The sequence below is a fragment of the Heterodontus francisci genome, chromosome 7, assembly GCF_036365525.1.
Source record: "Heterodontus francisci isolate sHetFra1 chromosome 7, sHetFra1.hap1, whole genome shotgun sequence".
NCBI lineage: Eukaryota > Metazoa > Chordata > Chondrichthyes > Heterodontiformes > Heterodontidae > Heterodontus > Heterodontus francisci.
In genome coordinates, this window is record NC_090377.1 from 125,801,863 (window position 1) to 125,826,692 (window position 24,830).

At 44.9% G+C, this 24,830-nt stretch overlaps 1 protein-coding gene across 5 annotated transcripts in view; it reads left to right on the forward strand.

Annotated features, from left to right (window-relative positions):
• LOC137372313 (fibronectin-like) overlaps positions 1-24,830 on the forward strand; it is a 102,289-nt gene that overhangs the window by 4,945 nt on the left and 72,514 nt on the right. For all 5 annotated transcript variants that reach the window (XM_068036129.1, XM_068036130.1, XM_068036131.1 and 2 more), the window contains exons 4-12: positions 2,063-2,194; positions 3,917-4,054; positions 5,438-5,593; positions 9,054-9,221; positions 12,965-13,141; positions 14,104-14,283; positions 14,680-14,832; positions 16,703-16,831; positions 19,015-19,158. In XM_068036129.1, coding sequence (XP_067892230.1) covers positions 2,063-2,194; positions 3,917-4,054; positions 5,438-5,593; positions 9,054-9,221; positions 12,965-13,141; positions 14,104-14,283; positions 14,680-14,832; positions 16,703-16,831; positions 19,015-19,158 — 1,377 coding nt within the window. The remainder of the gene's footprint in view (positions 1-2,062; positions 2,195-3,916; positions 4,055-5,437; positions 5,594-9,053; positions 9,222-12,964; positions 13,142-14,103; positions 14,284-14,679; positions 14,833-16,702; positions 16,832-19,014; positions 19,159-24,830) is intronic.

The window sequence follows — 24,830 nt, forward strand, 5'->3', positions numbered from 1 at the left end:
TTTCGGCTGTCATCTCCAAGTTGAGGGTATCTGTTTTGGAAAGGTTGGTGGGGGGGGTGGGCGGGGGATAGGGGGGGAAGAATCACCCTCATTTTGTGCTCTCAAGTTCAGGATAGGTGCAACACATTTTCGATTATTTTAAGAAGGAAATTGCACCAAGTCATGCCAGTTAAAGGAAGTTTTCATGTGAGGTTTTGATAACAATGAACCCCATTCCTCTTCCTCCTGTCATAAACCCCAACCCTCTCCTACTATAAAGGCATATCTTTCTTCTATCATAAATGCTAACCCTCTCTCTCCTATTATAAACCCCATCCCTCTTCAGGAATAATCCCCACTTCCCCCTGGGGCTCCTCCACTCCCCCTGCCCCCCCCCCCCCCCAACCACCAACAGGGCACCTCCTCCGCTCCCCCCACCCCCCCTCAGGCTCCTCCTCCATTCCCCGCCCCCGGGCACCTCCTCCACTCGCACCCCGGGCTCCTCCTCCACTCCTTCATTGGGCGTACTGGGTCTTCCTCTAGTTAAATCCAGCTGCCTTAACTCTCTTTTTCCTCCTTCTCTTTCTGGAAAGTTCTCTCTTTTTCCCTTTCTTCCCTTTTTTTCCCCTTTTCTTGGCAATCTCTCTGCTCTTTTTCTGTCTGGAATTCTAACTCGAGTCTCCTCTGTTCTAATTGTATTTTTGCTAACATTACCCTGTCTGTTTCTGACTCTGACCATGTCTCTGAATCTTCAGGGTCAAGTGAAAAATGGTTGGCCACAAATCTTAGGATTTTGGATTTTGAATGGAAAGTAATCCCTAATTACCCAGCTACATTCCTCAACTCTTCAATAGATAGGGCCTTTAACCGGTCCCATTACTTCAGCCTGGCTTAGGAAGTTACTGGCCTCGAATGTGGACGTGTTAATATTCTCGCAGTGAAAACCACAAGAAAACCTGTATTGAAGTTTTTTTTTTACTAGGAATCAATTTGTTTTCCCTCTTCCAGGTTCACAGGGCTCCCCTCTTGTTCTTCCTCTTATTTGACTCCAACAGGGTTTATTCTTTTTCAAACAATGGTTGTGCTTACCACCTCAGGGAGTGCTTTTACCTTTTACCTTTTCATGTGATTGTGAAAGAACCAATCGGACAGGTTTTCTTGAGTTTAAACAAGAAAGAGGTATATTATACTCAACAATCTCAATCCGATTTAAACCTAATAAAAAATATATTCTACACATTTAGACACATTTACACAAGAATCACCCACACAACAAATAGATTATAAAGTGGAAAGTAGATTTTGTGGTTGGATTACAACCCAGAATAATACACAGTCTGAGGTTGGATGATTCGGTGGTCTTCCGCCTGGACTTGTATTCTTGAAGTCTTTGCCTGGTTAAAGTGCACTTTGTGGCTGGCCCGCTTGGCTCGGGGCTTTCTGGGAGGCAGTATTGTAGGTGGCTCTCTTCCCCTGGTCTCTGTCACAGTCTGTAGGCTTGGAGGGTCCACAGTCGCAGACAGTTTAAAAAGTTAATGTTTTCTGGAGACAGAAAGGGAGGCACACAGACTTCTCTGCTGCTGCACACTCAGTTACTGCTTGTCTCTTTTATGTGTAACAAAACTCCCAGTTTTTCACAGCCTAGGGTGACGGTCACATGGTTCTCTCAACCCCCTTTGTTTTTAATGAGGTCCAAAATCTAAAACCCAAAACCTATTTCAGGTGGTATTGTCAGTGTCTCCTCCTGGAGGAACATCTCCATTCATGAATGCCTCGAGATGGCTTTGAATGTCCTGCTAATGAGGGTGATCTGGATAATCTACTCAGTTAGCTAATGCATTGTTCTGGCTTGGGCTTCTTGGTGGACCTTTGTCTCCAATTCGATCGCCTGGTATTTCAGATACAAATTGCGTTGGTCACCTTGGTTGTCAGTTTTTTAAAAAATTAACTGCAGGATTTTTTTCCATTAAAAATTTAATGCAAGTTTCCAACTGATGAATTAAGATTTCTCATTTGGCATATAGTGTTATCTTTGATAACAGTTTAAAACAATCACCACTTGTTGTCCTCTTTTGTCTCACAGATCGCTGCCATGAAGGTGGTCAATCCTATAAAATTGGCGATACCTGGCGAAGGCCCCATGAGACAGGTGGCCATATGTTGGAGTGTGTTTGCCTTGGAAATGGGAAAGGAGAATGGACCTGCAAACCAATAGGTAGATCGTTTGGAATGAGAATTCGACTTTCATAGCACAATGCTTTTAGGCCTTCAGTCCAAAACTTTAGATTGTGCTAAGTCATTAAAAGAGATCCTTCAAATTATTTGTGTCTCATCACAAGATTGCTGTCAGCACTGAGGTCAGATTAGATTTGGATTTTTTTCCCCCCTGCCTTTTCAAAGACTGGGGCCAGGTTGGAATAGGCTGGTGCATTCAAACATAGGAAGAGAAAACCTTCAGAGGAAAAGCAGGCCTGACTATGTGATGGAATGCACTGCCCACTGGAGGCCAGATGAACGTATGAGGGTCAACACTGCCCAGCGCAGACCTAATAACCATATAGGCCACAGTGGAGCACAGATGGACATATAACTGTCTACACTGTCATTGGAGGCCAGGTGGCTATGTGAGGGTCAACACTGCTCGGTTGAGGTCACTTGACCACATGATGGTCAACACTGTCCAGTGGAGGCCACTTCACCATGTGAGGGTCAGCACTGTCCAGTGGAGGCCAGGTGGCCATGTGAGGATCAATACTGTCCAGTGGTGGCTATGTGAGGGTCAACACTGCCCGGTTGAGGTCACTTGACCACATGATGGTCAACACTGTCCAGTGGAGGTCACTTCACCACGTGAGGGTAAACACTGTCCAGTGGAGGCCAGGTGGCCATGTGAGGATCAATACTGTCCAGCGGTGGCTATGTGAGGGTCAACACTGTCCAGTGGAGGGGAGCTCAAGCTCACTGAATGAACCTGCCCTTCCCAGTACTATGCATTTGGGTATTAGTTCTTGTCCCAATGTATTTCTATTATTTATGTTAGTTAGTGAAGGTCTGTTTTGTCCTGCTGGCTTAACCATAGTGTCAGCTGTGATTCAGTGGTGGCACTGGAGCCCTACTCCAGAGACTTGAATACATAATCCAGGATGACACTCCATTGTAGTACTGAAGGAGTGCTGCACTGTCAGCTGAGATGTTAAACTGAGGCCCCGTCTATCCTCTCGGGTGGACGTTAAAGGATCCCCGGCACTATTTCAACGAAGAAGAGGTCGTTCACCCTGGTGACTTGGCCAATATTTATCCCTCAACCAACATTACTGAAGCAGATTATCTGATTATCATTATTGCTGATTTTGGGATCTTGCTGTGCACAAATTGGCTGCTGTGCTTTCTAAGTCACAGCAGTGGTTACACTTCAAAAAGTTCCTCATTGGTTGTACACACTTTGGGATGTTCTGAGGTTGTTCTGAGGAAAGGTGCTATATAAATGCAGGTCTTTCTTCCGTTTGCAAAAAAACAAGATTGAAAGTTTCCTTCCGCAAAGAGAATATAGTTTGATAGCAAAAGGGGCTAAAATGCAATAGCTCTGTTAGGCAACGCATAGATTGAGCCTTATGAACCAAGGAAGGGCCTGTGCTCGCTGCTGATTTTCATCCAGGTGATGGGAGGCTCGATAAAGCTAGCCTCAGTCCCTGGGAAAGGGCAACTGTTAGCATATCTGATCACTGGAAAGTGCAAGTGTGTGGCCATTGGGTGAGGACAGGACTGGGATGGCTGATGCCACCACCCCCTCTCCATGGTGGAGTAGCCTGTTGGCATTCAGTTCTCAGAGTCAGGCACATAGATAGGCACTGCCTTAGAAGGAACAGGGAGAGAAAGACAGAAAATAGAAAACCTTAACTTGCCTCGGAACCTAATTTTGCATCTTGTGTTTGCACAGCGGAACGATGCTACGACAATGTGGCAGGGACCACTCATGTTGTTGGAGAGACCTGGGAAAGGCCATACCAAGGTTGGATGATGATTGAGTGCACCTGTCTAGGAGAAGGCAGCGGACGCATCACATGCAGTTCGCGGAGTAGGTTCAGCTTTTGTCTTTGCCACAACCTTATCACTCTTTGATTTTAACCTTTTATGAAATGACTGAGCACTGAACTGGTTGTTTATGCAATCCAATCTGCCTAATTGAGGCATTTAAGATGATTAGAGGAGTTGATAGGATAGATAACGAGGAACTATTTCCTCTGGTGGGGGAGTCCAGAATAACATAGCCTTCAAATTAAAGCTAAGCCTCTCAGGGCAATGTCAGGAAGCACTTCTTTACACAAAAGGCTGTGGAAATCTAGAACTCTCCCCGAAATAGCTGCTGAAACTGAGTTTCGATTAAAAATGTCAAAACTGAGATTGATAGATTTTGCTAAGGTATGTAAAATAAGGGATATGGAGCAAACGCAAGTCGATGGAGTTAAGAAACATATCAGCTATAACATAAATGAGCTGATACAGGGATGCAGTTGGGTGATTTTACAGAGGTGGATATTAACAGTCTTAGTGATAGCGCAGATAAATGGTTGGAAACACATCCCGGAGTCAAGTATGACACCAAGGTTGTGAACAGCCTGGCTCAGCCTCTGATAATTGCCAGAGAGAGGGATGGAGTCTGTAGCCTAGATAACAGAGGCTTTGGCAGGGACTGAAGACAATAGCTTCAGTCTTCCCACTACTTAATTGGAAGAAATTTCTGCTGATCCAGCACTGGATGTCATATAAGCAGTCTGCAATTTAGAGGCAATGGAGGGGTTGAGAGATGTGGCTGTGAGGTAGAGCTGAGTGTCGTCAGTGTACATGTGGAAAGTGACATTGTGTTTTCGGATGATTTGCCAAGGGGCAGCATGTAAATGAGAAATAGGAGGGAACCAAGCATAGATTCTTGGGGGACACCAGTGGTGACGGTGCAGGAGCAGGCGGCAAAGCCGTTGCAGGCGATTCTTTGGCTATGATTGGATAGATAATAATGGAACCACGCAGTTGGATGACAGTGGAGAGACTTTGGAGGAGGATGTTGTGGTCAGTTGTGTCAAAGGCTGCAGACAGGTCAAAAATGATGAAGAGGGAAAGTTTCCCTTTGTCACATAGGATGTTATTTGCGACTTTAAGAGCCGTATACGGCAGGGATGAAAATCTGATTGGAGAGATTCAAACATGGAGTCCCGGGAAAGATGGGCATGGATTTGGGAGGCGACAACACGTTCAAAGATTTCGGAGGTGAAAGGGAGGTTCAGCTTTTGGTCACCTGTCCTACTGTCTCCTTAAGTGGCTCAATGTCAAATTTTATCTGTGAAGTACTTTGAGTTTACTACATTAAAGGGGCCATATAGATGCAAGTTATTGTTGTTTACCAACTGAGATGTTGATGTGTTTATTTTGGTTACAATGTTGCTCCTTTCCCTCCCTGTTACAGACTGGTGCAATGACCAGGATACCCGGATGTCTTATAGAATTGGAGACACCTGGACAAAAAAAGACAGCCGGGGAAACCTACTTCACTGTTTTTGTCACGGCAATGGGCGTGGAGAGTGGGAATGTGAACGCCGTACGGCTTTGGTATCGGGTGTTGGTAAGTGTGGGGTGCGGTAGGGGACTGGCCCTCGTTGTAAAGTATAGTGGTTTGAAATCCCTTCTAAGTACACTTATTCACCTGGTGTTAACTGATGCTAATTGTAACTAAAGGGCTGGACAGCAATGTTAAACCTAATCAATTATAATTAAAAGAGATGGACAGCTATCGGCCCAGCAATTTGAGCGGGCCAAAAAACAGACTCGCAAGAAAACAGTCTGTCTGAATGTGTAGGCCTGCTGCCCACCTCATATTGATCCTCCTGTTTCCTGTTTCCCACCTCCATAACATCGCACAACTTCGCCTCTGTCTCAGCTCGCCTGCTGCTGAAACCCTCATTCATGCCTTCGTTACCTCTCGACTCGACTATTCCACGCATTCCTGGCTGGTCTCCCACATTCTACCCTCCGTAAACTTGAGGTCATTCCAAAACTCTGCCCGTGTCTTAACTCGCACCAAGTCCTGTTCCCCTATTATCCTTGTGCTCGCGGACTGACATTGGCTCCCGGTCAAGCTTCATCTTGATTTTTAGAATTCGCATCCTTGTTTCAAATCCCTCCATAGCCTTGCCCCTCCCTATCTCTGTAATCTCCTCCATCCCCACAACCCTCCAAAGTATCTGCATTCCTCTAATTCTGGCCTATTTGAGCATCGCCAATTTTTATTGTTCCACCATTGGTGGCCGTGCCCTTGCTTAGGCCCTAAGCTCTGGATTACCCTCCCTATAGCTCTCCGCCTCTCTACCTCACTTTCCTCCTTTAAGACACTGCTTAAAACCTACCTCTTTGGCCAAGCTTTTGGTCATCTGATCTAATATCTCCTTAAGTGTCTAGGTATCATATGTTTTATAATGCGCCTGTGATGTGCCTTGGGACATTTTATTACATTAAAGACGCTATATAAATTCAAGTTGTTGTTGTTAGGCCCCTCATTTGCACTTGCAAATGGTCTATCACTGTTACAAGCCCTGGATACCTATATTTTTGCCTACGCCAATATAGCAGGTGGCACGCTTCCAGTCTGTAAAGAGTGTGCTCTTCCTGACCATATTGGAGGTTTAGGTGCCCATTTAGTGCCCGAAAAATGGGCATTGTATGGTCGAATTTCCGACAATCATAAGCTCTTAAAAGAGAACATTAAGGGTGCTGTTTTCCTGATCAATAATATTCAGTTAACAATAGTAAGTGGACATGAATAAATAGATGCACAACATTGGTGGAAGGTAATGATCTGTGAAAATGAAAAACCCATTCTGTTTTTTTTTAGCCTTGTTTTGAAAACTATCTTTCAGGAACATCAGTTAAAAAGCGGGAATGGGGAGAAGAATTACTTATAGCTTGTAAATGGTTTGTTAAAAGGCAACTGCTGTAGAATCGCACTGGGATGTGGGAATGACCATGCAAAGTGGGTTCTGAAGGTCAGACCCATAATAAAGGACCTGCAAGGAAAAACTGTTGCGTTCAGACAGAGCAGGGAAGTGGGCCTAATTGGATGACTCTTTTAAGAGCTGGCACAGGAACATAGGGCTGAATGACCTTCTTGTGTACCGTAAGATGCTTTACTTCTAAGTGAGTGGGAGCATACAGGATCTTGGGTAAAATTAGGCTTTCAAACATACCTAGCAGCCATTTTGAAAAGCTTTAGATGCTTGACAACCAGCTTCGTAAATCTTTCATCTTTTCACTCTGATTATTTTTTTTATTCTTTCATGAGATGTGGGCATTACTGTCAAGGCCAGCATTTTTTTCCCATCCCTAATTGCCCTTGAACTGAATGGCTTGCTAGGTCATTTCAGAGGGCAGTTAAGAGTCAACCACATTGCTGTGGGTCTGGAGTCACATGTAGGCCAGACTGGGTAAGGATGGCAGATTCCTTTCCGTAAAGAACATTAGTGAACTAGATGGGTTTTTATGACAATCGATAATAGTTTCATGACACCATTGCTTGAGAGTAGCTTTCAATTCCAGATTTGTATTAATTAATTAATTGAATTTAAATTCCGCCAGCTGCCATGGTGGGATTTAAACCCATGTCCCGAGGGTTAGCCTAGGTCTCTGGATTACTAGTTCACCGACAAGAAGGATTGTTCTTATTTCCTATTTTTCTCACTAACTGAAAAATATTACATAAAAATTACACCATATTCTTAGAATTACATAGTATTGTCAACACAAAAACAGGCCATTTGGGCCAACTGGTCTATCCTGGTATTTATGTTCCACATGAGTCTCCTCTGCACCCAATCTAACCCTTTCAGAATATCCTGCTACTCCTTTCTCCCACAAGTACCTATCTAGCTTCCCCTTAAATGTATCTATGCCATTCATCTCAACTACCCAATGTGGTAGCGAGTTCCACGTTCACGTCACTCTCTGGGTGAAGAGGTTTCTTATCCTTGGATTGATTTGTATCTATCTTAGTCATAGAGTTCTAGAGTCATTATAGTAAAGAAGGAGGCCGTTTGGCCCATGGAGTCAGCTTTCTGGAGAGCAATCCTGTCAGTTCCACTGCCCCACTCTATCCCCAAAGCCCTGTAAGTTTATTTCCCTCAATTTCCTTTTGAAATTATTGATTATCTCTGCTTCCACCACCTTCGTAGGCAGCAAGTTCCAGCTCATTACTGCATAGAAAATTTCTTTTTCATATCCCCCCTGTATCTCTTGGCCAAAACCTTCAATCTGTGTCCCCTAGTCCTTGTACCATCAGTTAATGGGAACAGGTTTTCTTTGTCTACTTTATCAAACCTGTCATAATCTTGGACACCTTCATCAAATCTCCCTCAATCTCCTTTGCTCCAAGGAGAAAACCCCAGTTTTTTCCAACCTAACCTTATAACTAAATTTCCCCCATTCCTGGAAAGATTCTTGTAAATCTCCTTTGCATCCTCTCGAGGACCCTCACATCCTTCCTAAAGTGTGGTGACCAGAACTGGGTGCAATAGTGTAGTGTCTTATATTTATGGCCCGACGTTTTAGCTTCCCACACCAGTGGAAACATTGACAAAGTGACTCCTTTTACATTAAAAAACTGCACCCCTGTCATATTGGCTGGAGGGCACAGTGGTACCTTTATTAACCTCATTCTCTGAACCAAGGAGAAGAAAATCCCCCTGTGAGCATCACGGGCCAGAATATGGCACCCACCGGGTTTTTCTGCCCCATTAAGTCAAATGGATGGAGAAACCGGCAGGCTTCATAAAGGGCACCTTGTTTTCCTTGCCCAAACTCCCAGCATGCAATGCCCTGCTAAAGGATCTGACATCCATCGCAAAGAAGCACTTAGTGGGGATGTAAACTAGTGATCTCATGACAGAAAATGGGTACTGCAGTGTTCCAGTTGATACCATGGCTTTGTTTTGTCACTCCGTTTGCTGCTCAGATCTGGAGCATTTTCTGTTAATTTTTTTAAAACAGGAAAATATTTATTATCTATTTTTAAAAAACTCATTCCTCTGTTCTAGGTGTTGGCTCTCATGTACAGCGTAAAATCCAGCCTGCAATTTACCAACCGCAGTGTGTCAGTGATGGTGGTATTTTGTACAGTGATGGAATGCAATGGTTCAAGATGCAAGGTGGCACACGAATGTTGTGCACCTGTTTGGGTAATGGTGTGAGCTGCCGCGATTTCCGTAAGTATTAGCGGCTTCGTCATCACTCACCATTAGCATCCTAAGTGACTTGTGTGAATACTTCATGTATGTTCTTAAGTTTTACATTGCTTAAAGAAATTCACCCTTTAGAGGTTGTTGCTCATTACAAATACCTGCTATGCTAACAATTACAGATAGCTACACTGAGGGTCTGTTGGCCTCTTCATTGGCATGTTGGCAAGATTAGGGCCTGCAAGGGTTGTGGGGGTGCTCATTGGGTGTGTTGCCCACTTTAAGGATCCAGCATATCTGGTGGGCAGTTGTCTTGGGCTCCCTATTGCCTAGGAGAGTTGGGGAGGGACTACATGGGTAGGAAGTTGCTGGGAATTGAGGGGGGTACATCCCCACCCCAACACACACCGCGCCCCCCCCCCCCCCCCCGTCGCACCTGCCCCCCGCCCCCCCATCCCCCCATTCCAACCCCCTCCCGTCGCAAACCCACTCCCATCACACTGCATAGGGCAAATAAGATCAGAGGAATTAATGTGTGGCTCAAAGACCGATCTGGTAGAAGTGGGTTCTGGTTCGTGGGGCACTGGCACCAGTACTGGGGAAAGTGGCATCTGTACCGTTGGAACCGTCTATACCTGAACCGTGTTGGGCAAGGTGTTCTGGCGAGCCACATAACTAGGAAAGTAGAGAGGGTTTTAAATTGAATAGGAGGGGCAAGTGATCAAATTTGGGAAGATATAGTAAATCAAGGAGTAGAGACAAGGCAAGAAAGGTATGATTATGAGAAATGATAAACAGACTGACAGGAAGGGACAGAGCATACAAATCTAAGAGTAAATCAACAGAGAAGGCTAGATGTTACAAAAATAATAAAAGGACAAAACTAAAGGCTCTGTATCTGATTGTACGTAGCATTCGAAACACAACAGATGAACTGAGAGCACAAATAGAAATAAATAAGTACAATCTGATAGCCATTACAGAGACATGGCTGCAGGATGACATAGATTGGGACCTGAATATTGAAGGGTACATGGCATTTAGGAAAGACAGGAAGCTAGGAAAAGCTGGAAGGATAGCTCTGTTAATTAATGGTATTAGCGTAATGGAGAGGGATGACCTAAGTTCAGGAAACCATGATGTAGAAGTAGTTTGGGTAGAGATGAGAAATCATAAAGGCAAGAAGTCACTTGTGGGAATGGTGTACAGGTCACGTAACATTAACTACACTGTAGGATGGGGTATAAAGGAAGAAATAATGGCAGCTTGACAGAAAGGTACAGTGATAATTATGGGGGATTTTAACCTACATATAGACTAGAAAAATCAGATGGGCAAAGGTAGCCTAGATGAGGAGTACATAGAATGTTTTCGGGATAATTTCTTGGAACAGTACATTTTGGCGCCAACCAGAGAACAGGCTATACCAGACCTGGTATTGCACAACGAGATAAGATTAATTAATGACTTCATAGTTAAGGCATCTCTAGGTAGCAGCGATCAATTTTACATTCAGTTTGAGGGAGAGAAGAGTGGGTCCAAGACTAGTATTGTAAACTTGAGTAGGGGTAATTATGAGGGCCCAAAAGCAGAGCTAGCTAAAGTGAACTGGCAAATTAGTTTAAGAGATAGGTCAATAGGGATGCAGTGGTAGACATTTAAGGGCATATTTCAGAATACACAGAATAGACACATTTCAATGAGAAAGAAATATTCCAAGGTGGGACCCACCATCTGTGGTTAACTAAAACAGTTAAAGATAGTATCAAACTTAAAGAAAAAGCATACAATTGTGCAAAGATGGGAAGCAGGTCAGAAGATTGGACAGAATATAAAGAACAGCAAAGAATGACTAAAAGGTTAATAAGGAAGGAAGTACAAGAGGCAGCTAGCGAGAAATATAAAAACAGATAGTAAGAATATTTTAAAAAGAAGAGTTAACAAAGTGAACGTTGGTCCGATAAAAAGTGAATCTGGGGAATTAATAATGGATAATGAGGAGATGGCAGATGAATTGAACAGGTATTTTGCATCAGTCTTCACTATAGAGGATACAAATAACATCGCAGTATTAGCTATAAGTCAGGAAATGGAAGGGAGGGAGGAACTCAAGAAAATTACAATCACCAGGGAAGTGGTACTGAACAAATTGTTGGAGCTACGGGCTAAAAAGTCCCCGGATCCTGATGGACTTCATCCTAGGGTGTTAAAATAAGTAGCTAGTGAGATAGCTGATGTGTTAGTTTTAATTTTCCAAAATTCCCTAGAATCAGGAAAGGTTCCGTTAGATTGGAAAATAGCGAATGTAACTCCTTTATTCAAAAAGGGAGGGAGACAGAAAGCAGGAAACTACAGGCCAGTTAGCTTAACATCTGCCTTAGGGAAAATGTTAGAAGCTCTTATTAAAGATGTTATAGCAGGGCATTTAGAAAAATTCAAGGTAATCAGGCGGAGTCAACATGGTTTTGTGAAAGGGAAATCATGTTCAACCAATTTATTGGAGTTCTTTGAGGGAGTTACATGTACTGTGAATAAAGAGGAACCAGTGGATATATTGTACTTAGATTTCCAGAAGGCATTTGATAAGGTGCCACATCAATGGTTATTGCAGAAAATAAAAGCTCATGGTGTAGGGGGTAACATAATGGCATGGATAGAAGATTGGTTAGCTAACAGGAAACAGTAGGCATAAGTGGGTCATTTTCTGGTTGGCAAGATGTAACGAGTGGTGTGCCACAGGGATCAGTGCTGGGGCCTCAACTTTTTCCAATTTATATAAATGACTTGGATGAAGGGACTGAAGGTATGGTTGCTAAATTTGCTGATGACACAAAGATAGGTAAGAAAGTAACTTGTGAAGAGGACATAAGGAGGCTACAAAGGGATGTAGATAGGTTAAGTGAGTGGGCAAAGACCTGGCAAATGGAATATAATGTGGGAAAGAGTGAAATTGTCCACTTTAACAGGAAGAATAAAAAACAAGCATATTATCTAAATGGTGAGAGATTGCAGAGCTCTGAGATGCAGAGGGATCTGGGTGTCCTAGTGCATGAATTGCAAAAGGTTAGTATGCAGGTACAGCACATAATTAGGAAAGCTAATAGAATGTTATTGTTTATCGTGAGGGGAATTGAATACAAAAGTAGGGAGGATATGCTTTAGCTATACAGGGCATTGGTGAGACCACATCTGGAGTACTATGTACAGTACTGGTCTCATTATTTAAGGAAGGATGTAAATGTGTTGGAGGCAGTACAGAGAAGGTTTACTAGACTAATACCTTGAATGGGCGGGCTGGCTTAGGGGGAAAGATTGGACAGGCTAGGCTTGTATCCACTGAAATTTAGAAGAGTAAGAGGCAACTTGATTGAAACATATAAGATCCTGAGGGGTCATGTCAGGGTGGATGTGGAAAGGATGTTTCACCTTGTGGGAGAATCTAGAACTAGGGGTCACAGTTTAAAAATAAGGGGTCGCCCATTTAAGACAGATGAGGAGAAATTTTGTTGTCTGAGGGTTGTGGATCGGGGGTAGGTGGAAATGTAGAGTAATGCAGTTCAGCCATGAACTGTTGAATGGCAGAGCAGGCTCGAGGGGCCGAGTGGCCTATTCCTGCTCCTAATTCGTATGTTCGTATGTACCCCTGGTGAATGTTTATCTCTCAGTCGACATGACTGCACTTCAAAATATACCTTGTAAATTGCTTTGGGATGTCCTCTGGTTATTAAAAGTGCTGTAGGAATGTAAGTTTATTGTTTTGTGTTAATCAGCATCACAGGCCTACGGGGGGAATTCCAAAGGACAGCCATGTGTGTTTCCATTCACATTCATGGGCAAGACTTACCAATCCTGCACCAGCGAAGGACGAAACGACGCCAAACTTTGGTGCAGCACCACCACCAACTTTGACGAGGATCGCTCTTATTCCTTCTGCAACCAGCATGCTTGTAAGTTAAGGCGCCTTTCCCTGAAGCTATCTTGTGAATCTGCCTGTTTCAATGTGAAGTTCAGTCTCAAACTGCAAAGTGGGTGTTTTCCACCCACCACACCCACACCCCAGGTTGGGAGCCACACAGACCTGCAGGTACCCATGGCCCCTTCCCTCACTCTGCCCCCAATAACCGTTCCTTGCTGGGGTTTGCTGATCCAGTCAGGGTGGCAGATGGGGGCCTGCTGTCTGGTGCCCCAGAGCCTTGCCCTGGAAACATCAGGAGATTGATACCTAGTAACCCACTGTTGGAAAAGCTATGTCTGTGGGGTGAAGGAGATGGGGGAAGCAGTTTGGGCATAACCCCCACCTTCCGCTGGTTGCCCACTGTCTTGCGTGGGTCTAATGGGCTGAGATCCAGGGCAGCCATCAGTGATGCTAAGAGGTGTATTCCAGCAGGGGTTTTTGGAGAGAAGGGTGAGGGAACATAACGGAAAGACATAATCAGTACTTTTATGGGATAAATTTTCTGAAAGTGTTCTCATAACACAGGAACAGCAGACACACGGTTCCCAACACACCCCTTTTGGTAGCCATGGGTCTGGGCCCAACGCCTGTTTTTGTTAAATTTACCCTCAAACCCTTTTTACAGAGCAGGCCGCAATCAGTTAATAACACCCTATTTGTACAAGTGTCCCATCAGCTAATAACGACTTTTAATCAGCAACATGAAGCAGATTTGCAATAATGACTCTTAAAGCCACTTTCATGGGACTCCAGATTAGTACAGTAGCAGATGTTACTGGCACGCTGGCTTGTTACACTTTCTTTGATAAGAGGCTAAGAGATGGGTCGGGGTGGAGGTGGAAAGGGAGAAGATGAGAGCGTGTTCAATGTCTTTGAATTTGTCCCTAGTAGATGTGTGCTGTAAACAACTGACTTTTGGCTTCTCTTTTTTTGTTTGCCTTTCACTCCGAGTAGCCACTTCTATCCAAAGCCGGGGAGGGAACTCCAATGGTGCGTTGTGTCACTTGCCTTACCTGTACAACATGCGAAACTATACTGAGTGCACATCCGATGGAAGAAAGGATAACATGAAGTGGTGTGGGACAACTGCTAACTATGATGCCGATGGGAAATTTGGCTTTTGTCCAATGGCAGGTATGGCTCAGACCTCCTACTTGCCAACTCTTTCCCCTCCAAGTCTCCGACATCATCTAACCGATCAAATCATAAACCATGCTAAACACCTCAATCCGATTATCCATTAATTTTCTATACTCCAGGAAATATGATAAAGGAATATTGCATACAAAAAAAAATCTTTTCAAATTTTCTATTGAGCTCAAATACTCTGACCTGGTTTTAATGTTATTTGAGGTCCATTGTTTAGGAGAAATACTGTAATGCTTTAAACCGTATCCGTACACTTCTCAAACAGGTGTAAACAACAACGTGAATGGATGCGGGTTTAACTGTCTTGAATCTTTACGCTTGATTATCTTTCGACTTAGCGTGGTACTCACTTTGCCACTTTTTCCTGACACCTATTCCTAGAACACGAAGAGATTTGCACCAACTCGGAAGGGTCTATGTATCACGTTGGAGACCAGTGGGACAAGCGTCATGAACTAGGTCACATGATGAGATGCACCTGTAACGGGAATGGCCGTGGTGAATGGACCTGCATTGCACACACTCAGCTTCGAGGTGGGTCCACTTGGTTTGAATGGCAGGCACTCTTGCCCATGTTCGGTTTGTTGTCTATGGACTATAGCAATCAATAATACAGTTTGATGACTTGTCATATTAGGCGCTTGTGTGTCTGTCTGTGCATTTGCACACACGTATCTGTCCACAGTCTCTCTCTCTCTCTCTCGATCTCTCTCTCTCGATCTCTCTCTCTCGATCTCGATCTCTCGATCTCTCGATCTCTCTCGATCTCTCGATCTCTCGATCTCTCGATCTCTCGATCTCTCGATCTCGATCTCTCTCTCCTCTCCCTGTCACTCGCTGCTGACTTGGGGCTGGAATGATGCTTTGATGGGCCCAACCAGCAAGGGCTTTTCCGAAGTCAGAGATCTGTTTGTCAAAGAAATTGTGGAACTGCAGCCAAAGAGGAGAGGAAGAAATTAATTATATATATGTTTAAAAATAATATACCTTATTTCAGAGATACTCCTGAATGCAGTAAAACCAATGTGCCAGTGCACAGAGAAGTAGATAATACAGATTATTGAGCCATACTGCAGCAAGCACTATTTTATTTCTGGAAGGATTATGTTATAGACCCTGAGTTCAAACGCATCAACATAAGATATGTAATGCCGATACAGACCATGTGGGAGGTACAGTTAATACTGAGGAAAACTGCGGCAATATAAGAAGGCAATAATAAAGTTGCAGAATGGGCATATAATTGCCAAATGAAATTCAATATGGCTAAGTATGAGGTGATACCTTCTGACCTAATAAAGGTCAGATAGGGGAGCAATGGGCTCTAAGGATACAGATCCACAAATCACTAAAAGTAGCTACGCCAGTTAATAAGATTAGATTAGATTAGATTAGAGATACAGCACTGAAACAGGCCCTTCGGCCCACCGAGTCTGTGCCGAACATCAACCACCCATTTATACTAATCCTACACTAATCCCATATTCCTACCAAACATCCCCACCTGTCCCTATATTTCCCTACCACCTACCTATACTGGTGACAATTTATAATGGCCAATTTACCTACCAACCTGCAAGTCTTTGGCATGTGGGAGGAAACCGGAGCACCCGGAGAAAACCCACGCAGATACAGGGAGAACTTGCAAACTCCACACAGGCAGTACCCGGAATCGAACCCGGGTCCCTGGAGCTGTGAGGCTGCGGTGCTAACCACTGCGCCGCCCTAGGCTTGTATCCGCTGGAGTTTAGAAGGCCATTAACAAAGCAAACCAAGCACTGGGGTTCCTTTCTAGAGCAACAGAACTGAAAAGCGGAGAAGTTATGGTCAACTTGTATAGAAATTATGTTAAACTTGTATCGAAACCTGGTTAGATCAGAGTTCTATGAACCAGGGCCTGAGAGGTTGTTACTATCGGGAAAAGTTGAATAGGCTCGAGCTATCTTTCTTTAACAAAGAGAAGCCCTGAAGGGTGACATGATTTGATGACATTAAGTTTATGAAAGGGTTTGATAGGGTAGATGTAGAGAAGATGTTCTCATTTGTGACAAAGTCCAAAACTAGGGAACATAAATAAAAGACAGTCACTAATAAATCTAACAGACAGTTCAGGGGAAACATTTTTACCCAAAGAGAATGTGTCAGTGAGTGGTTAGAATGTGGACCTGGCTCCCACATGGAGTGGTTGAGGTAAATAGCCTGGATGCTGTTAAGAGGAAGCTAGATAAATACATGAGGGAGAAAGGAATAGAAGGTGATGCTGATAGTGAGATGACGCAGGGTGGGAGGAGGCTTGTGTGGAGCATAAACACCGGCCTAGTCCAGTTGGGCCGAGTGGCCTGTTCTTAGTGTTGTAGACTTGATGTGACACCCCAGGAAACAGTCTGTCACCTTTTGCCCACAGATCAGTGCGTGGTGGACGGAATAACATACGACGTGACGCAAACTTTCTACAAAAAGCATGCCGAGGGTCACCAGATGAACTGCACCTGCTTTGGGCAAGGCCGAGGTCGATGGAAGTGTGATGCCATTGGTACGTTTACACGCTTAAAGAATGTTTGGGTTTTTTTTGTTAAAGAGAGTGTTTGAGCAGTGACACTGGCTGATCTATGGCTGGGGTTCGACTCTGGTCTTCCACCTCTGGAACTTGATTTTAAATCCAGCCTGGAGGGTTGGTCAATATAGGATCAGTTTGGCCGGCTATGGGGCAACATATAGGTGGAACGTGACATTGCGTTTTGGGTTGCCGTTACTGAGGGGCAGCATGTAATTGTGAAATAGAAGAGGACTAAGGGCTTCAGAGGTAACGAAGCAGAAAGAGAAGCCATTGCAGGTGATTCTCTGGCTACGGGTGGATAGATAAGAATGGAACCAGGTAAGTGCAGTCCACCCAACTGGTTGAGAGTGGTGGGTGTTAAAGGTGTGATCAACTGTGTCCAAAGCTGCAGACAGGACGAAGAGAACGAGGAGAGATAGTTTACCTTGGTGACAGTAATGTCATTTGTGACTATGGTAAGAGCCATTTTGGTACTTTGACAGGGCAGAAACTTGATTGGAGGGAATGACGGGCACGGATTTGAGTAGCGACAGCACGTTCGAGGACTTTGGAGAGGAAAGGGAGGTTGGAGATGGGGCGGTGAGAGTCTGAAAGGGCAGAAATGATGGCAGATTGAAAGGGGAGAGGAAGAGTACCCCACGAGACAGAACCAGCAACAATATCGACGAACAGGGGAGCCAGGAGGGGAAGTTGGGTGGGCAGCAGTTTAGTGGGAATAGGATCGAGGGAACGGGAGGTGGGTTTCATGGACAAGATGAGCTCAGAGAGGGCATGAGGGGAGATAGGAGAGAAACCAGAGAAAGATGAGTTCAAGGCTAGGGCACCATTCTTTCAGACTGCATTCCAGATGATAAAAACGGCTGTGTAAAAACACTTCTCCTCATCACCCCGCCTGCTCTCTTGCCAATTACCATAAATCTCTGTCCTCTGGTTACTGACCCTGTGACCCTTATAAAAGCTTGACACCTCAGCAGCTGCCTGGAAGGGTTAACTAACCCCTTCCCCCCGGCTCATCAATCAAGTCCCCATTCCAAAGAGAATGAATGCCAAGTCAGTGGTAGACTACTCAAGTCCTTTTGAAGTTTTATTCCTGCTCTGAATCCCCTTTACACTTCCTCACCTGCAGCAAGTGTCTGGTATTCCAGCCAGCTGGTAAATCTTTTAACGGACATGATTCCCCACTTCTTTTTTTTACATTAAAACAAGCTGAAAAATAAAATTTGCAGCATTGCAATTTTCCTGAAAGCAAAATCCTGGGGCTGTCCCTTTCCTCCCAATTCCAGTCCCTCACTCACCAGCCCTTGTGTGCCTCTTTAGACATGGCATCATAAAAGGGGCAGCTTGTAGACAGCATTACACTTAACATGGCTGCGAGTTAAAGCGCAGGCCCACTCCCTAGTGTGCCATACAACAGGATATTAAATGCAATCAGTGCTTTACAACATGGGGAAACATGTGTGCATGATTTCAGCATAATCCCAGCCAAAAGTGCAACTCGGCAAGTTTTTTTTTTCTCGTGATTTCCCTTCTCTGCGGTGAGACAGCTCGGGTCGAGTCTCGATCTTTTTTTTTGGCACGCACTTACCTGTCAGTAAATGGTGCAGGGGTAGGCCGAATGCTCCAGCAGTTTCAATGTAGGTTCGTATCTGGGACAAAGTGGCGCATCTTGTAAAATTTTTGGAACCAGCACTGAACAAAGAAGGTGCAAAAGAGGCTCAGATACCAGAACTCGGAGTTTCCAACTATCAGGAAAGACTGAAAAGGGAAGGCTGAGGGGCGACCTAATCTTTCAGATTATGATGGGGTTTGATAGGCCAGATGTATCAAAGTTGTTTACATTTCTGGGGAAGACCAAAACTCTCAGCCATCAATATAGGGTAGTCAATAATGAATCCAATAGGGAATTCAGAAGAAACCTCTTTACCCAGTAAGTGGTTAGGATGGGGAACTCGCCACCACATGGAATAGTTGTTGCCTTAAGGGGAAGCTCGATACGTATGTGAAGGAGAAACTTATAGAGGGATTTGGGAATAGGGGTGAGATGAAGTAGGGTGGGAGGAGACTAGCTGTGCCAAGCAGCCTGGTTCTCTGCTTGTTGTATGTAATTCCATGTAACACTGTTTCATCCTGTCTCTCTCTCTCTCTCTCTCTCTCTTTAGATCAGTGCCAGGACACTGAGACGAAGCAATTTTACCAAATTGGCGAATCGTTTCATAAGTATTTCAACGGGATCCCGTTCCTGTGTCACTGTTATGGCCGGGGAATTGGGGAATTGACGTGTCAGCCCCAGAAAGCTTTGCCAGGTAGGATTCCAGCTCTGTTGAACACCCAATCAAATGCCTTTTCAAATGTCCGAAGTGGCTCAGTGGGTAGCCTCTAAGTCAGAAGGTTGTGGAGTCAAGCCCCCGCTCCAGAGAGGTGAGCACAAAGTTTAGGCTGACACTCCCAGTGGAGTACTGAGGGAGTGCTGCCCTAGCAGAACTGCCATCTTTTGGATGAGACACTAAACTGGAGTCCTGTCTGCTCTCTCAGGATGCCCCATGGCACTCCTTGAAGAGCAGAGGAGTTTGCCCCAGTGTCCTGGTCAATATCCCTAAACCAGCAGCATTGTAAGCTGATTATCTGGTCATTATCTCATTATTGTTTGTGGGATCCTCCTGTGCACCAACTGGTTAAGATTTGTGCTCAAGTCTCTGGAGTGGGACTGCTAAAAACTGATCCACAGCTAACGCTTTCAGGCAAAACCTGAGCAAGAATGTGCACCTGCGATTTGCAGACGGCCAGTTGCATTGATCGTTTTTTGCCATTGGCCGATGTGATCCTTTCCGCTGCTCCACACTGCCCATCCCCCACCCCCGAGTGCCTACTAGGTGACGTGGACAGCAATGGCAACTGATTCAGTTGATGGAAAACTGGTGCTGCTGTGGCAGGCGAGTGCTGCCTTTTTGGACAAGCTGTCTTCATTCAGGATGCCATCCCCCTCATCATAATACAGATGTGGTCTGCGGGGGGTGTGGGCACGGTGGGGCGGGTGTGGCAGGACTGCTCAAAGTACCATTAAGCCACTAGGCCAGAGGCTTTTCAGTGAAGCACAGCAACAATAGTAGGCGGCCGTATTGATTTGTCTGAACTGCTAGGTGCAGTGCTCTTTTATCAATGTGTTCAGGCTTTCACCGCGCTGGCCCAAGATTTCCAGCCAAATTTCGGCTGCTGAAGCCCTAAGCTGTGTTTAAAATGATTGAGCGATTCAATAGGGTAGATAAAGAGAGACTATTTCCTCTGGTGGGGAGTCCAGAGCAAGGGGGCAAGAGGGGGTAACCTTAAAATTGGAGTTGGGCTGTTCATGGAAGTCAGGAAGCACTTCTTCACACAAAGGGTGGTGGAAATCTGGAATCCCCTCCCCCAAGAGGCTGGAGGGGTAAATTGAAAATTTCAAGACTGAGGTCAATTGTTTTTTTTTGTTGGGTAAGGGCATCGAGGGGTATGGAACCAGGGCAGGTAAATGGAGTTAAGATACCGATCAGCCATGATCCAATTGAATGGCCCAGCAGGCTCGAGGGGCTGAATGGCCTCCCCCCCGGTTCCTAAATTAATGAATCCAGCGACATTAGGTATTGGGGTGGGGTGGTGTTGGGGGAAGGTGAAACTCTCAAGAGCTTTCCACCACAGAAGGAGGCCTCTCGGCCCATCGTGCCTGTGTTAGCTCTTTCAAAGTGTCACCCAATCAGTCCCTCTCCCTTCTCTTTCCCCATAGCCCTGCACATTTTTCCTCGATGATGCTTGTATGGGCCTATTATCCAATGCCAGCAAGGAAGTAAGGCAGTTTGTGATTTGTGCTGATTAGCGTGACTGGCTACACTGCCTAGAGGGAGTAACTTTTAATCATTATGAGGTAATTATCCTTCATAAACTAGCTGATTTATACAATCTGGCAGAACAGAGCAGTCTTTTTTTTTTCCTCCCCTTTCTCATGGGTCTTTAGCTGAGTGAACTTTTTACCTTGCAGTGGAAAGGGTGCTGAGCAGCCACTCTGAGCCCTGCCAGCGTGCGCACGTGCTAATCCGAATTGAAGCCGCTTTCGTCTCATTGGCAATGTCACATAACCAGGACGTGGCAAGATCGTAACCCCAGGACCTGGTGGCGCCGCGACCCCAGGACCGATGTCACTGCGCCCGCTTCGCAGTGAGGTGCGTGCGCCAGCCAGAAGATCGCTGCCAGATTATCCGAAGGCAGCACAGCGAGTGCCCCGCTCCACCCTCCCCTTGCGGTGGTATCAGGGAATGGCAGAGATATCATAAATCAAATGCTCCCAAGTGTTTCCCGAGATCCTTATTGTGGTACAAAGCATTGATTAAATTGGTGTGGGGAGACACTTTGTCTGCCTCTGCTATAAATTGGAGGGACAGGTAACTCTGCCCTCAACTTCATTTCTGGCATGCCTGTTCGACCAGAAATCTCTGAGGTATCAAGAGTCCCGGCTGTGACTTTAAACCGAAGAATGCTCCCAGACCTGTGCTAATTAAATAGTCGAGCTTAGCCTCCCTTTTGGTCGGTCAAAGCCCTCGTGGTTATGTCTGACAGGTAAATTGCCCTAACGTCTGAGTGCTTTCTAAATACTAATGGAGAACCCAAAGCATTTTGAATCAGTGATGCTGGACAGGCTGTCGTCTTTCAGGTTGGACTTTTTTGGATCTGCTCTGTGCTCCCTCCCCTGGGCCTCATTTCACTCTGGTTTCTGTTACACATGATTTACGAGCTATCAGTACTGCGCAATCCTCTGACCTCACCGGACAGTGAGTGCTGCAACACAGGCTTTGTGAGGCATATTTTCTTCCCACTTACACCGAGATTAATACTGCTTCCCGCCAAGTTCATTGAGAGTATGCTGAATTAGATTGCCAAATGTGTAAACAAGCCTGGCATTCTCCATGTATTGTCAACAGGCCAAGTGCTAACTCTATGGAGATTATAAAATGCAAGGGCTTGCATGTAATGAGACTTTCAATGTATTATCAACAGGTTAGTAACTAGGTGTGAGAGTAACAGTTTCTAATGTAACCAGATTAGTAAAAAGACAAGCTTAGTAATGATTTCATTATATAATCACCAGGTTAGTAACTAGGTGTGACTAATAACTTCTAATGTCCAGTAGCTAGGTGATTTAGTAACGAGGCAAGTAATGGTTTCAAATGTAACCCAGTTAGTAATTAGACGAGACGAGTAATCTTGCTCTGTAGTCAACCAGGTTAATAACTAGGCACCACTTTAGAGTCAGAGTTTTACAGCACAGAAACAGGCCCTTCGGCCCAACGCGCCTGTGCCGACCATCAAGCACCTGTACAATCGAGTCCCATTTTCCTGCACTTGGCCCGTAGCCTTGTATGCTATGGCATTTCAAGTGCTCATCTAAATACTTCTGAAATGTTGAGGGTTCCTGCCTCTACCACCCCCACCCCCTCAGGTAGTGTGTTCCAGATTCCAACCACCCTCTAGGTGAAAAAATATTTCCTCAACTCCCCTCTAAACCTCCTGCCCCTTTGCCCCTCATAATTTTGTATACCTCAATCAGGTCCCCCCTTAGCCTTCTCCGCTCCAATGAAAACAACCCTATCCTATCCAGTCTCTCTCTTCATAACTGAAATGCTCCAGCCCAGGCAACATCCTGGTGAATCTCCTCTGCACCCTCTCCAGTGCAATCACATCCTTCCTATAGTGTGGCGCCCACAACTGTACACAGTACTCCAGCTGTGGCCTAACTAGCATTTTATACAACTCCATCATAACCTCCCTGCTCTTGTATTGTATGCCTTGGCTAATAAAGGCAATTATCCCAAATGCCTTCTTAACCACCTTTATCTACCTGTGCTGCTGCTTTCAGTGATCTATGGACAAGCACTCCAAGGTCCCTCTGACCCTCTGTACTTCCTAGGGTCTTACCATCCATTGTATATTCCCTTGCCTTGTTAGTCCTCCCAAAGTGCATCATCTCATACTTTTCAGGATTAAACTCTTATCTGCTACTGCTCTGCCCATCTTACCAGCCCATCTATATCATCCTGTTATCTCAGGCTTTCCTCTTCACTATTTATGACACCACTAATTTTCCTGTCACCTATGAACTTACTGATCATACTTCCTATATTTCACGTCTAAATCATTAATGTACACTACAAACAATAAGGGTCCCAGCACCGATCCCTGCAGTACCCCACTGGTCACAGGCCTCCATTCACAAAAACAGCCTCTACCATCACCCTCTGCCTCCTTCCACTAAGCCAATTTTGGATCCGATTTGCCAAATTACCCTGAATCCCATGGGCTCTTACCTTCTTAACCAATCTCCCATGTGGGACCTTATCAAAAGCCTCAGTGAAGTCCATCTCGACTACATCAACTGCTTTACCCTCATCTACACATCTAGTCACCGCCTCGAAAAATTCAATCAAATTAGTTAGACATGCTCTCCCCCTGACAAAGCCAGGCTGACTATCCCTGATTAATCCCTGCCTCTCCAAGTGGAGATTAATCCTGTCTCTCAGAATGTTTTCCAATAATTTTCCTACCGCTGACGTTAGACTCACCAGCCTGTAATTACCTGGTTTATCCCTGCTACTCTTCTTGAATAATGGTGCCACATTCGCTGTCCCCCAATCCTCTGGTACCTCTCCAGTGGCCAGAGAGGATTTTAAAATTTGTGTCAGAGCCCCTGCAAACTCCTCCCTTGCCCAACATAACAGTCTGGGATACATCTCATCTGGGCCTGGGGATATATCCACCTTTTAAGCCCCCTAATACAGCAAATACTTCCTCCTTTTCAATGCTAATTTGATCAAGTATATCACAGTCCCCCTCCCTGATCTCTACACCTACATCGTCCCTCTCCATAGTGAACACAGATGAAAAGTAATTATTCAAAACCTCACCTATGTCCTCCGGCTCCACACGCACATTGCCTCTTTGATCCCTAATGGCCCCTACTCTTTCCTTGGTTATCTTCTTGCCCTTAACATACTTAAAAAACGCCTTGGGATTTTCCTTTATCTTGTCTGCCAGTGATTTTTCATGCCCCCTCTTCACTCTCCTAATTACTTTTTTAAGTATTCCCCTACACTTTCTATACTCCTCTTGGGCCTCCGCTGTTTTCAGCGCTCTGAATCTGCCATAAGCCTCCTTTTTTTTCCTTATCCAATCCTCTATATCCCTTGACATCTAGGATTCCCTGGACTTGTTGGTCCTACCCTTCACCTTAACGGGAACATGTTGGCCCTGAACCCTCACTATTTCCTTTTTGAATGATTCCCACTGGTCTGATGTAGACTTTCCTATAAGAAGCTGCTCCCAGTCCACTTTGGCCAGATCCTGTTTTATCATATTGAAATCTGCCTTCCCCCAATTCAGTACCTTTATTTCTGGTCCCTCTATGTCCTTTTCCATAACTACCTTTAAATCTTGCAGAGTTATGGTCTCTATCCCCGAAATGCTCACCACTGCCACTTCTACCACTTGTCCGGCTTCATTCCCTAGGATTAAGTCCAATTCCGCTCCTCCTCTTATCGGACTCTCTACCTGCTGGCTCAAAAAATTCTCCTGAATGTACTTGAAGAATTCCGCCCCCTTTAAGCTTTTTGCACTAATACTATCCTCTCTAATATTGGGGAAGTTGAAATCCCCTACTATTATTACCCTATTATTTTTATATCTCTGTGAGATTTGCCTACATATCTGCCCCTCTATCTCTCCCTGACTGTTTGGAGGCCTGTAGTACACTCCCAGCCAAGTGATTTCCCCCTTTTTGTTTTTAAGTTCTACTCATATGGCCTCATTTGAGGAACCTCCTAAGATATCATCCCTTCTTACTACAGTAATTGACTCCTTGATTAACAGTGCAATGCCACCTCCTCTTATACCCCCTCCCCTGTCACGTCTGAAGATTCTATACCCTGGGATATTAGGCTGCCAGTCCTGCCCTTCTCGC